Below are 14,838 nucleotides of genomic sequence, written 5' to 3' on the forward strand. Positions count from 1 at the left end.
CAAAGACGTCAGGTTTTTTCCCCATTCTTTTCCTCCTTTGTGGTACGGGTTCGAGCCTGCCTTCCTACTACCACTTTTTTTTTCTTTCTTTTTTGCTCAACATATACCTCCAAACACCCGGGCAACGCCAGGTGAAATGCTAGTATATATATAATATATATATATATATATATATATATTATATATATAATCTATAATATAAAGCTGAACGTCTGTGTGTGTGTCTGGTCACGAATAGGCTCCTATATGGTTGACTATTATAGAAAACTGATCACATATAATGATAGATGTATCGAGACACAGGAATGGGTATGTTTGATCTGGCATAATGATGATTCATTAAAATTGTGGGGTCTGCGTACGCGCCTGGTCCACAAAGTATGGAAATAGAAAATTTAAAAATTTAAAATAAAGCGTTTACAAGTGTTTTTGATATAGATGTACATAATAATACTTTGATAAGTACGTTTTAACTTAAATAGGGATGATATAATAAAATTGTGGGGTCTGTGTTCGCGCCTGGCCTCTATAGAATGGAAATAGGTACAAAATTTAATAACGACGTTTCATATCTATCTGCGTAAGTATACTTTGATAATTATGTTTCAGTTTGAAGAAATATGGTATAATAAAATTATGGGGTGTTCGTTCATGCCTGACCTCCATAGAATGGAAATATGTCACAAAGTTTAACAAGGTTTTTTTAATATAGATCCACAGAATATTGTGATAAGTGTTTCAGTGTGAAGAGGTATGGTATAATAAATTATGAGGTTTATCTATTTTATTTTTACTTTCATCATATTTTGCTTTGGTTTTGATACACCCAAATTCGAAGCTATCTCTTTACAACCCTTCTTTTTCATAACCAATCATACTTTCATAAATCAGTCCATTTTCTGTAGGCTGTTTTTGAACCCAGTCAACGACGGATACTTTTGCTAGTATATATATAAGGGAAATTGTCTGTGTGTGTACATTTCCCTACCAAACTACTCAGTCAGTTTTCAGAGTACAGACTTGAGATTTGACATTAGGCATTTTGAGATTTCGGAAAATATTTATAATCGGTTTTTGGTCAGAAATTTGGCTGTCAAGGGGTCAAAGTTCAACGATTAGACCCTTGAAAATGCTACCAAACTCGCCTGGCAATTTTAGGTCTAAACACTTGAAATTTTAGATGTAGGTTACTTTGACATGGATCAAACATTTTAATTTGATTGGAGCCCAAAATAATAAATGTTAAGGGGTCAAAATTGGGTCTAAAGTTTAAAAAAATTTGACCGCTGTGGTCTCTACCAAATTACTAAGCTAATTTTTGGTCTAAACTTTTTGAAATTTTACATAAAGCTTTTTAATCGGTTTTTGACCGAAAAATTGGCTGCCAAGGGGTCAAACTTCAAAAGATTTGCGGTCTCTAGCAAACTATTTAGTCAATTTTTGGTCTAAACATTTGAAATTTTACATAAAGGGTATTCAGACATGCAGCAAGCTTTTTAATCAGTTTTTGGGTGAAAATTTGGCTGCTAAGAGGTGGAAGTTGAAAGAGATGACTTTTGCAGATTCTACCAAACTCCTCTGCCAATTTTGGGTCTAACACTTGAAATTTTAGATGTAGGTTACCTGGACATGTGTCAAACTTTTAATGCATACATACATATGCACATAAAGTTATGAAGTTTTTGGCTACTATCAGGGACATAAGCATTAGTGTTACTATGTAGGGAGTTGGGCAGCAAGGTGTCTGTTCACGTTATACTTGAACTTTTGCATATCAGTACAGTATGGGAAGCAGGGACCCGGAAGGGAATTCCAAAGTCCAGCGGTTCTGGGGAAGAAACTACTGAAGTAGAAGGCTCTCTTACACCTAAGGATCTCTACTGTGAAGGGGTGAGATTTAGTTACTTGTCGGGTTTGTTGAGCGTATTTACGTCAAGGGGGTACAAGTGCTTGCAGCTCGTCAGAACATTCACCATTAAAGTACTTGTAGAACAGGCAGAGGGATGCTACATTTCGTCGATGGGACAGAGACTGAAGCTTAGATGACAATTCAGGACCTATCAGATTGGCGACTCTCTTTTGAACCTTGTCTAGGAGCAAGAGACTAGTGGCAGATGCACCAGCCCAAATATGACAACCATACTCCATACATGGGCGAATGGTGGCCTTATAGAGGTACAGGATACTTTCAGGCATTAGTAGCTTTCTAGCACGGTAGAGAGAGCCTACCTTCTTCGCAGCGGTCCTGGCAATACTCTCAATGTAATTGTTCCAACTCCTGTTTCCTGTGAATGTTAGGCCAAGGAGTTTAAAAGATGTACTTTCAGATAAAGAGTTATTGGCCATTGCTATTGGTGGTAGAGAAGGTTTCTTGTAATTATTGAAGGAAACAAGTTTAGTCTTGGCAGCATTGAATGTGACCATCCATATTTTTTGTCCCCATTCTACTACAGATCGGATGTCATCCTTTAGTGTTTCCACCATTTCTTTAGATATGTGTTCATTTGTTTTCTGTTTTCCTGTGGTGCCTATTATAGAGTGTGGTGTCATCAGCATATATACCCATCTCGAGACAATTTTTTTAGGGAGGTTATTTATGAATATTAGGAATAATAGAGGTCCAAGGATAGACCCCTGAGGCACTCCCGCATTTATATCATTTAGATGTACAACCGTCAAGGACAACCTGGATTTTTCTCTTATCTAAGAAGGATTTAATTATGTTAAGTATTCTTCCAGTGATACCATATGATCTAATTTTCCTGAGAAGACCTTCATGCCATACCCTGTCAAAAGCCTTAGATATATCTAGAGCTACCGCTCTGCTCTCCCCTCCATGTTCTGAGATTAGTTAGGATGTCTGCTGTAGAACGGGCTTGCCTAAATCCATATTGTTGGTCAGTCAGAAGTTTAGCATCTGTAAGGTAATGGACTAGAGCTTGGTTAATTATGGTCTCAAATATTTTGGCGAAAAGTTGGAGGAGGCTAATGGGGCGATAATTTACTGGGTCAGTTCTTTCACCAGAATTCTTGCTTCTGTTACTACAGAAGCAGTTTTCCAGCAGGTAGGAAAGCAAGATTCATTAAGGCATTTATTGTAAAGTTTGGCGAGAACTGGAGCTACTTCGGTGGAGCACTTTTTTAAAAGCGCGGCTGGGATGAGATCAGGTCCACATGCTTTTGCAGTAATTTCTTATAGTATGCACCTGAGCAGGGGTTATTTTCAGATCATCTAGTGTGGCGTCTATCCGCAAAGGAAAGTCAGCGAGGGGGTGGTTAGCAGGGTCCAGTGTGGAGTTTGAGACAAACTGACTGGCAAGCATGTTAGCCTTCTCAGTTGCAGAGCAAACAACCTCGTGATTGTTGGATAGTGGGGGAATTCTTGATTGCCCATTATTTACTACACTGTTGTAGGTTCCTAATTTCTGCGCTTCAATGCGTTTTTTGGTGGTTTCAGTAAATTCTCTCTTAACTGTCGCTATTTCTTTATTACAGTTACTTCTGGCTTCTATATACTTCTGTCTGTTTGAACTGGACTTATGTCGGTTAAAATTGCGGTATGCATGCTGCCTTTGCGCTATGGCAGGGAGAGTGGGGCTTGCTATAAAATTTGCGTGTGGGAACATGTGCTTCAATTGCCATTTTGAACCATTCAGTGGTCTCATTTGCGCACTGTTCAGCAGGAAGTGAAAAGATATTTTACCATGGGGCATCCCTGATGAGATCCCTCATGGCTTCCCAGTCAGCCTTTTTATAATATCTTGTTGTTTTGAGCAGTGGCTCTTCAGTTTTGGCTCTAGAGTTTAGGGCGATTTCGACCATTATCACTGCATGATCAGTGTTCCCAAGTGGGCTGTGAGCATTCATTACAGTCATCGGGATCTGTGGTCAGAAACAGATCGAGAAGTGATGCGTGTTGTTCTTGCTGGTCTGGGAAACTGGTTGAAAACGTAACCAATTGTGATAGGGAATGAGATATAGAGAAGTTATGTATTGTGGTACCAGCTGCGTCTGTGTAAGTAGAAAATCTAAGCCAGTTGCTGTGGTAGACATTGAAGTCACCAAATACATGCACTTGTGTGCTAGTGTCGAGGGAAAGTGCTGTATCTATGCTGTCAGAGACTTTGTTTATTAGGATACAGTCCTGGGTCGAGGGAGAGAGAACGGTAGAGAAAATAAATGTTGTGTTGCATGTTAAATCTAAAGCACATAAAGGCTTCATCGTCCGATTCTAGTTTTGTTTCTCTAGTCAAGGGGAGGGTGTTACGAATATAGACTCCAAGCCCGTGCATATGTCTGTCAGTCCTTATGGCAGTATGGGAGATATCCGGGCATATTAAAGTAGTTAGAGAGAATGGAGGCGTATAGGTTAGTCTCATTTAGTGCTAAGATATCCAAGGTGTTTGTTAGGAGAAATGCTTCAACATCATTTAAACAAGATCTAAGCCTATGGATGTTCATAAATGCAAGCCTCAATGGAGGAAGCAGTTTGGTTTTGTTTGAGTTTTGGCCTGGTTTTAGCATAATTTTTTATTGTACTGTCATTTTTTTTAAGAGTTTCAGTTTAGGTAAGGGGTGCTGAACAAGTGGTTATGCAGAATACCAGACATGCAACACAAGCAGACCATCAGTTGACCTTCCATCTACTAGGATTGTGGCCTCAGGATAGCCCACCGAGGATGAATGCAGGGTCCCTTTCCATGCACTACATGGCACTACAAACATCCCGATATTATACAACTGTTGATGGAGCAGTCGCTCTAAGCACTACCAAAGAGTTAGGGCTCTTGTACTACCAGTCGGGAACAGAAGCCAGGAACTGTCTATCCGGTACCCTCAACCCATCAGACGATGGTCAACCCAATCTACTTGCACTGGCATTATGGCATTCAAGCACTCCCAAGTGCCCAGTTTAAGGGATGGGATGTGTCGGAAGTGGAGAAAACGGCATTCATTGCCCTAGTCAGGAAACAAGATCAACCACTGAGTGTTTCTGTTGAATCCCTGTGATTCAACCTCTACGCCTGGCTAATAGGCAAAGAAGTATGGAAGTCTGGCGATAGACAGAGCCTATCTACTCCATAGAATCTGAGCAAAGCTGGGCTGAACTGCTAGTGTGTGTGTGTGCGTGTGTGTATATATATATATATATATATATATATATATATATATATATATATATATATATATATATATATATATAAGGAATATTGAAATGATGAAAAATAAAATTTGAAAATTTACATTTATTAAATCAAGTGTTCAAGCAAGGTATATAAAAACTGACCATTAATTTATGAATTTTCAGGAGAAACCAATAAACTAACAAATTTACTGGTTAACATAAATTTGAAAAAAATGCATCTTTGAAAAACCATGAATTAATGGTTAGTTTTTTATATTCTTTGCTTGGACACTTAATGATTTAATTCATTTTGTAAGTTTTCCAATTTTATTTTCATCATTTAAATATTTCTTTTATTAATGCTCAATCTTTAATATTGAGCAACCCTTTATTACAATATGATCGAATATAAAATATTCTTATATTATTTAATTAAATATATATTGGCCTCATTCCTAGTAGATCACCCAACTACTTATTTGAAATGAGTCAGTTTATCTATGGACATAAAAAAATACTCTTAATTCCTAGGGATCTCATATCTTTCAAGACTTTATATGGTTTGATTCTTCAGCATGAACTCCCCTCTCTTTTTAAAAAAGATATGAGGTGCCTTTGATAAGTTTCCAGACTTTTTTAAAACTTTTGGTTCTCTAAGCTCAAAGAACACCATAGAAGCTGTTATGAGACAATTGAGGAGATAAAAGAGGCTGTGATGAGAGTTATTGCCATGGTGACACAAGAACGATACAATGAATGCATTACAGCCAGAGGAGATTACTTCAAGGAGGACTAGAGTTTTGTCTGTCAACAAAAATGCCCATACAACAAAAGTCTGGAAACTTATTTTAGGTATTTCGTAATTACTTTTTTAAGTTTAGAAATCAAATTTTGGGTGGTCAAACCCTGAGCCAGATTTATTTCCTCATAAACTAACTGTTGTTGATGTACATTTCAACCCTAACACTACTTTACATGTTTACAACAAATAAGCACACAAATAAAACTTGCATGATTCAGTTTGATTTTTTTTTTTTTTTTTTTAATTTTTTTTTTTTTTTTTTGCCTCTGATCACCTCTGGAAAGTCTCGTCACATGAGGTTTGCCAGTAAAACCACTTAAGATCAGGGAAATACATAGGTTGTAGTATTGGCATTGTAAATATATTTGCTCTATTAAGAATTTTAGTATTGAGCACTCTTAGACCATATATAAATACACCCCCTCACTGAACAGAGCAGTTTTGCGCCATCTTTATGTCCTTTTACAAAGGTAAACCTTATTTCTAGAATCTTTATTCCAAATTTTATCAGAATCCATTATATGATTTGGATTCTAGAAAACATCTAAAATTTAAGGCTTCAGCTTTAAGAAACCAAATGAATATTGTTTTTACGATTTTTTTTTTTTTTAAAGCGATTTTATTCTAAGAATTTTTACAGCTATCTACCATCCCATATATCTCAAACAGTAAATCCATATTTATTGATTTGTATATGTGATTGATTTTGAAAAATAGATAAAGATTTTTTTTTTTTTAAATCTGCAAAACCTTTGTTTGTTTTTCTGTTTCTGTTCATACATCACATCACCCCAACACCCGGTTTCCTGCATTGTTATATTCTCATGGAAACGCATATACAGTGGGGGGGGGGGTTCTTGGTGTAAATGGTTTGAATTTGAATTAAAATTTGTAAATTTAAAAAGTCAATGGAAGGAAGAATTTTTTTTTTTTTTTTGTGCTTTTGCTTTCTTTTTTGGCATCATATCACTAATAAAGTGTATGTGTACATTATGTATTTGCACACAGTTGAAAATATCCAAAAGTAAAAATCCTTAAATTTCACAAGGTTGTTGATAGTGCTCAATAAAGGTCATGCCTCGACTAATACCAAAGGCTGTTTTTTGTCGCATCATGAAGTTGTTGTTTTTTTTGTTTTGTTTTTTTAAGACTGAAACAGTAGATTTATTGCCGTGACTAATGGTAATTTTGTTTACCTAAATTGAATACAATAATACATTTTTTTTTTTACTTGAAAGTCACTATTATCAAGGTCTAGTGGCCACTCTAGGATGAGGTCAAGTGTTAGGTTGATGGTGAGACAGGATTGGTTATGATAGAACGTGGGTAGGATGAGATTATTTAGCAGGAGGAGGGCTCAATAGGAATTTTTTCACATTAGATTTTTAAGATGGCTATGTTATAGTCTGTCAGGAAGCAGACATTGAGTTCTACAGATGAACTCTGTTCATGGAATTTTTGTTTAGTTTTAGGCGCCAATGGTGCTAGGGAAGTTGTTGGTGGTTGTTGTAGCTAGGTGAGTATTTATTGTGAATGTTTTACAGGGAGGAACCATAAACTGGAGCTCAATTGAGCACATACCATAAAAGTAATGATAGAGCCAAGAGGGACTCGCAACGTTTCTTCTGTGAGAAAATGAAGATGGTTCTGTGCCCTGTCAAGACAGGAACGTGTGCTCTTAATAATTCCACCAATACAAACAGTACTCCATCTTAGGTCATATTTGACTCTTGTACAGGTAAAGGATTGCATCAAGAGTGAGATACTTTCTGGAGTGATAGAACGATCCCATCTTTCCAGTGATTTTTTTTGCAACAGATCTGATGTAGGTTTTCCATTTAATGTCAAGGGTAAAAGTTCCAAAACCTTGTCGAAGCAAATTGATTAAAGACGAATGCCATTCTTTTCAACTGGGGCAAAGTAGGGATATGAGCATTGACGGTGAAAAGATAGAAGTTTGGTTTTGGATGCATTAGAGTTAATTACCCGTTTTTTTATTTTTTTTTTATCCTATTGTACCACATACTCCGGATTGGAAGAGAGAAAATCAGAAAGATCCTGGGGTTTTTTTTTTTTTGGGGGGGGGTTCACCCTTAGAAGTGTTGCCATACATGGTAATATCTCTCGCATAGATGTTGATGAAGAAAAAAATGTGATTTGGGAGGTTGTTGATGAAGATCAGGAAGAGTTGGGCCAGGATGAATCCCTGAGGCATTTCCGCATTAATACTGTGAGCTTTGGAGATTATATATAAAGGGAAAGATATGGAGACATATAAGAACTGGATGTTGCATTGGTGTGACATATGAAGAAAAATGGACAAACAAAAGAAAATGTTATTTATTTTTATTTTTTTTAACTTCATATATCTATTTTTTTTTTTTTTTTTTTTTTTTTTTTTCAAGATAATCACAATGCAAATCAGTAAATATGAAATTACTGTTTGATGTAACCGGGATGGTTTTAATATTTCGAGAATATCATCTCTTTTTCAAAAGGAAAGGAACCAAAGAATGTCCTTAAAAAAAAAAAAAAAAAAAAAAAGATTGAAAATATCGATTATATATAATCATAATAGTATATTTAGACAGCTTGTTTTTCATTTCATAATAGTATATTTAGACAGCTTGTTTTTCATTTCATAATAGTATATTTAGACAGCTTGTTTTCATTTGAGCAAACATTGTTAAAAATGACAGAGCTTCTGTTTAATTATACCTTTTTTATTTTTCCGATTTTTCTTATTCTATGAAAACCAAAGGCATTAATGTAAGTTCCATAAATGTCACAAACGTTTTTGATTCTGCAGTGAATCCTCATCAAGTCTAAAAAGTAAATAAAATTAGAGGGAAAAAAAAGGAAATCTCAAAAGTAGCTGCAACAGTAGTAGTAGTAGTAGTAGTAGTAGTAGTAGTAGTAGTAGCAGACAGACTGTCCAGGGGAACATTAACAACCCAAGTTCTTTGTATTTTATTTTTGTAAAAATAGTATTACACTAAGCATTTTAGTATATTACTAGCGGGACCTGTGGAAATTCCACATGGGACTCCTTCATGTTCAGCGTAAATAGAGCTCTGATATTATCGTAGCTTTTTTGTTAAAACTGCAAAAGTATTTATCTAAGCTAACAGGAATGCCCAGCGTAGCTCGATCGTAAAGTATGTTTAAATATATTTTAATTCTTGCAGATTTTGTATATATTATTATAATAGTTAATGTTCTATTGATTTTTATGGGTTGCGGTGGTGTTTTTTACTACAAGATTTTGGGGTCTTAAACTTATAATAATGAGTCTAATTTTATTCTTTTGTAAATTGGATATGTATTCACTACCACATCACTTTGTGAATTGCTCCACTTTCCACTTACCCATGATCGTTTAGCAAGGAGGTATCAAGTACTTTTTATTTATTTTTTTAAGTCTTCTTTGATGTGACCCGACCAAAGATTAAACCTTGTTTTTTCTCGGCCTCTTACTAACCATTTTCCATATACATCCAGACTAAATTAGGTGACATATCAATCTATATATAAAGTTATGCATATGTATATGTTCATATATTTCTGTATACAGGATTCACCCATAAACTAATGTTTGGACGATTAATCGGAATCCGTAATCAGAAAACTCTGAACGTTTTGGAGTATCGGAGTCTGAAGAATTTGTGCCTATTTTCCAATGTTTTAGAAAATATCTGCACGTTTAACAAGTGTTTGTACGGCGATCAAGAAAAAAATAATTTCATAGTTAGAGATTTATAAAGAATCAGAATCAGTAATTGTATTGGAAACGTCCCATCACTACTAATTAACTGATCATTATGAATTTGGGAACATAGGTGTAAAGGGTTGTAATGTGAACTATATTTTCTTTATTTTAGTTTTATGCAAAGGAGATAGAACAGTGATTAAAGTCCTTCATGAAAAACTCAATACCTCTGATTTTTATGAAATTCGAAAGGGGATTAGGCATAAATGAATAAATATAGCCCAAATATGTATGTACTTTAGTTGAATAAATGTATTCCTTTCTGAGAGTTTGCTGTTCAACTGTGCACTCTGTTTACCTGCCATAAAAGAGTCATGCAATAAAATATTTTTTTTATTAGATATTTGAGTGTCGGTTGTCAGGATAGTTTTTTCTGATTGGTCAAGGATTTTCTATAAAATTGATTAAATTATGACTAAGGTAACCATAAGTTCAACACTATGGTAAAGATGATAAAGAAAATATTTGATTTTTAACAGAAAACCAATAAATCACATTTTTTTGCAAAACTTGAGATTCATTAACAATCAATTTCTTTGGGAGATTGAAATCTAGTTAATGGGACAAACAAATGTGTAACCTTTGTAACAATTGATAGTCTTGTGTGCATCTATCTCTGTCCCTCTCTGTGACCACCTCTCTCTCTCTCTCTCTCTCTCTCTCTCTTTCTTTTTTTTTTTTTTTTTTTACAAGGGTGTCACCACTTATCAAGGCCCAGAGGCCACTCAAGGATAAGGGTTAATAGGTATACATTAGTCATTGTGATTTTAGCATAGTAAACAGTGGGAATTTTGAAACTTGGATTACTTAGGGGGACGATTCAATTAGAACTTGTTCACATTGGACTTTTTTTTTTTTTTTTTCATAGGTATCAACTCATTATCAAGGTCAAAGAGGCAACTCAAGGATAAGAGTTAAAGAGTGTACAGTAGAAATTGGACAATATAATAATCATTAGTAATGAAAATTTGGTAAATTTGATAACTTATATGGAACGGCTCATCAAGAACTTATTTACGTTAGACTTGAAGACAACCATATTGTAGTCAGCCGGAAAGCAGGAAAACGGAAGACAATTCCACAGGCGTGCAGTTCTAATAAAAAAGCTTTGTTCATGGAATCTACGTTTAGGTTTAGGCACAGATAAAGAGTGGGGGGAATTATTGATAGTGTTTACAGCTAGACGAGTGTTTCTTGTGAAAGTTTTGCGAGGGGGGACCATAGATTGAAGCTCAGTCAAACACTTTCCATGAAAATAACGATACATCAGAGACAAACTCGCAACATCTCTTCTGTGAGATAGAGGCTGCAAGGAAGAGAAAAGGACATCCTCACTCTTTGTCTTTGTTCTTCTCTCTGTCTTTCTCCCCACCTCTTTTTGTCTGTGCTTGTGTGTGTCTCTCTTTCTATCTTTCTCTCTTGCTCTGTGTCTTTGTCCCTCTCTCTCTCTCTCTCTCTCTGTCTTTGTCCCTCTCTGTGTCTCTGTCTTTCTCTCACTTTGTGTTTTTATTTCTCTCCCCCCCTTTCTTTGCCTCCTTTCTCTCTCTCTCTCTCTCTCCCTCTGTATATGTCTCTGTCTTTCTCTCTCACTTAGTGTCTTTGTGTCTCTCTCTTTCTGTCTGTGTGTCTCTCTCTCTCTCACACAGAGTTTCAAACTACTCGGATAGAAAAATTAATGATTTTTGTGAGTTATAAAACTTTATACCTAAAAAAACAATCAAATACTTCAAACAAAATTAATTATGAGTGAAGTGAATAGTCAACAACAGAAATAAATTTATTTACGATAATAAATAAATGTCCATAGAAGAAAAAGTATTTTCCTGATAACAAAAATTTGGATAACTATTTTCAATTTTGTAAATCTGTAACAGACAGAAGTTACTGGTGTGTGTCTCAATCGGTATCTTACTGAAAGAAATGCTGGACCGAATATAGTATTATGTAATCACTAAAATTTAAAATTTCAATAGTAAAGAATGGAAATAGATAAATGACATGTTTGCCTGGCTAATTAGAATCAAATATCGAGTTGTCATATGCATTGCTATTTACAGTTAACATGAAAAATCTCATTAACATAATTTTATATACTAGATTAATTTATAAACTCTTTTTTTTACACAGGTGTTGGTAAAAGCTGCTTGTTATTAAGATTTGCTGAAAATACATTTTCACGTAAGTATGTTATATTCTTTCATTTTGATTTTAATGAGCGACTCGAACCATCCTAAAATCTTATCAATCATTGAGATGGAGTTAAGGTTAGGGATTCCTTTTTTTTTTTTTTTTAGTGTGAAGAAAGGAGAGGAATTCCAGCTGCCCCAAAAAAGTTTAGACTGGGAACAAAAATAATCTGTAGAATCTAATGCGCACTCGTCACAAATGGAGAGAAGGCTCATGCACCGCCGTCTCTGAAAGGAGGAAGTAATGTCTGGGAGATTCTAAAGCTTTTTATGGCAGAAAAGGATATAGTCGCTTACCAACAAAATAGTCATTTTCAAGTCTAAAGCAAACAAGTTTTTGTTGCGCTGTCCTTAAGTAATCGAATTCTACCCAAGTTTCACCATTATCAGTCGACACACATTAATAGTTATTCTTGAGTGTGTCTTGAGCCTTAATAAGCGGTGATCTCTAGTAAAAAAAAAAAAAAAAAAAAGAAAAAAACTTTCTGGTGTGTTTTGCTAATGTGATTCTTGTATCAAGCACACTTAAAGGTTTCTAAACCTACTTTTGCAAAAATGGGAAGAATTCAAGACTTTAAGTTAAGAAGAAAAAGTGTTCAAGAATTTTCATTTTAAGTATTTTTTTTTTTAAATTATATATTTGTTTTGTTTTTTTTTCTTCAGCATCGTACATAACGACCATTGGAGTCGATTTCAAAATTCGCACAGTTGAATGCAATGGAGAGAAAGTCAAGCTGCAAATATGGGATACAGCTGGTCAGGAGCGCTTCCGAACAATTACATCGACGTGAGTGGGTGTATAAATTTTTATACAAATGTATCCAAAGTTTGGTACTCGAAACATTAATTTTAAATAATAAAGATTTCATTCATGACTTTGTTCTAAACACAAATAAAATCTTTCTCGCTTATCAATAAAGATAAACATTAACATTTTAGTAATCTAATAATAATAAATTTATTCATTATTTAAATTTAACCGTAAAGAAAATAGAAAGAAAATTCAAATTGTCTTTTCATTTACAATGTAGAAATTGTTGAAAATTAAGTCTGGTTCTTCTAAAGGAATGTTTGAACACAAATGCTAAATATTTGTCCAGGAAACGAAATATTGTAAAACGGAACTATATTAAAATCAATACAGTCATTGAATTAAAAAAATAACAACTAATAGTTAATTAATGAATGTTTCGTTTTTTGGGGGGAGGTTTTAACAAGTAACCATTTATCAGGCACAGATGATTTACGACTACCCAATTATTCAATTCAATAAAAGAAAAAACAAAAAGCAAGCATGCTAAATATTTGTCCAGGAAATAAAATTTTGTGAAACAGAAGTATTTGTTAAAATCAAAATAACCCTTGAATTCCAAAACATTAACAAATGATAGTTAATTAATAGATGTCCTTTTTCAAAACAAATATGCAAATTGGTTCACGTTGCGACTAATATCACATATATAAGTAGTAAATAAAAAGATGATGCACTTATTGTGTAAAGTTGAATTTACTTGAAATAATGCATTTTATGTTTACTATTAATGTGAGAAATCAACCCCAACTTTTGCATTTATTCATTTGTCATAAATGTATCCATTTGTCATGTATGGATCCATTTGTCATGTATGGATTTATTTGTCATGTATGGATTTATTTGTCATGTATGGATCCATTTGTCATGTATGGATTCATTTGTCATGTATGGATCCATTTGTCATGTATGGATCCATTTGTCATGTATGGATTTATTTGTCATGTACATATATAAAACAATGAAGGACTGAACTTTTGTAAAAGCGACCTTGCCTGATGATGTCTCTTGTTGACTGAAACATACTCATGAATGTGTATTAATACTTAAATGTTTATGTAAAAATAAATAAAAAAGTATATACGTATATCAGATAGGTGGTTTTAGCAAGAAACTATGGTTTTCTAGTTACACTTCTACACAGAAAACAATATCCACCTTTTTTTTTTATCCAAATCATTCATTTCAGCATTATTACAACCAAATGGGCTTATCCAAGGAAACATGTTGGAAAATGGGCTTATCCGAGGAAACATGTTGGAAAATGGGCTTATCCGAGGAAACATGTTGGAAAATGGGCTTATCCGAGGAAACATGTTGGAAAATGGGCTTATCCAAGGAAACATGTTGGAAAATGTGCTACTTGAAACATAAGGAGCTACTACTTGGGATTATGTCTAATAGGGGCTGTTGGAAATTGAATGCCGAGATGTCTGACCACTTTACATTTAACTTCTGCAGTTTAATACTGTCAGGGAAGCAGGAAAGAGGGAGGGAATTCTAAAGTCTGAGGGAAGAAGTCATTGTAGAAGGTTTCCCAGCATTTAGTGACCTCGACAGTAAAGGGGTGGAACTTTGCTGCTTGTCAGTTTACGTGGGAGTATGTAAAGCGAGGGGTGGGGGCATAACTGCTGTAAGTTCATTAAAGCACATTCCATTAAAGTACTTGTAAAATAGATGCAGGAAAACGATATTGCATCAATAGGGTAGGATTGGAGCTTGGCCGACAGTACAGAACCTATTAGATTTGAGACTTTTTTTTTTTTACTTAGTCTAAAAGTGGGAGACTAAAAGTAGATGCACCAGCCCAAATGTGGCAACAATACTCTATACATGGGCAAATTGCAGCCTTGTAAAGATGTAGGATGCTCTTTGGCATGAGTAATTTCTAGAATGGTAGATGAAGCCTACCTTCTTTGCAGCAACCTTGGCAATGTCCTCTATGTATTTGTTCCAATTCATGTTGCCTGTGCATGTTGAGTTGAGTTTAAATCTAAACAAGTTATGTCATGTACATTTTAAAGTTGTTTTACCTTGGAAAAAAATAAAAAGCTATTAATATAATTGTGACAACACGTGTGGGTCCCCTGACAGACTGCAAACCTCCAGCGTCGTGAGATCATCATTTCATCACTGGCGATTGTC

At 34.8% G+C, this 14,838-nt stretch overlaps 1 protein-coding gene across 1 annotated transcript in view; it reads left to right on the forward strand.

The window, feature by feature from the left end:
• Positions 1–14,838, forward strand: part of LOC145268448 (ras-related protein Rab-35-like) — a 56,233-nt gene that overhangs the window by 25,960 nt on the left and 15,435 nt on the right. Inside the window, exons 2-3 of the mRNA XM_080124015.1 lie at positions 11,824–11,874; positions 12,546–12,669. Of these exons, the coding sequence (XP_079980141.1) occupies positions 11,824–11,874; positions 12,546–12,669 (175 nt within the window). The remainder of the gene's footprint in view (positions 1–11,823; positions 11,875–12,545; positions 12,670–14,838) is intronic.

The sequence above is a fragment of the Euprymna scolopes genome, chromosome 43 (genome assembly GCF_053919585.1).
Source record: "Euprymna scolopes isolate OS-2025 chromosome 43, ASM5391958v1, whole genome shotgun sequence".
NCBI lineage: Eukaryota > Metazoa > Mollusca > Cephalopoda > Sepiida > Sepiolidae > Euprymna > Euprymna scolopes.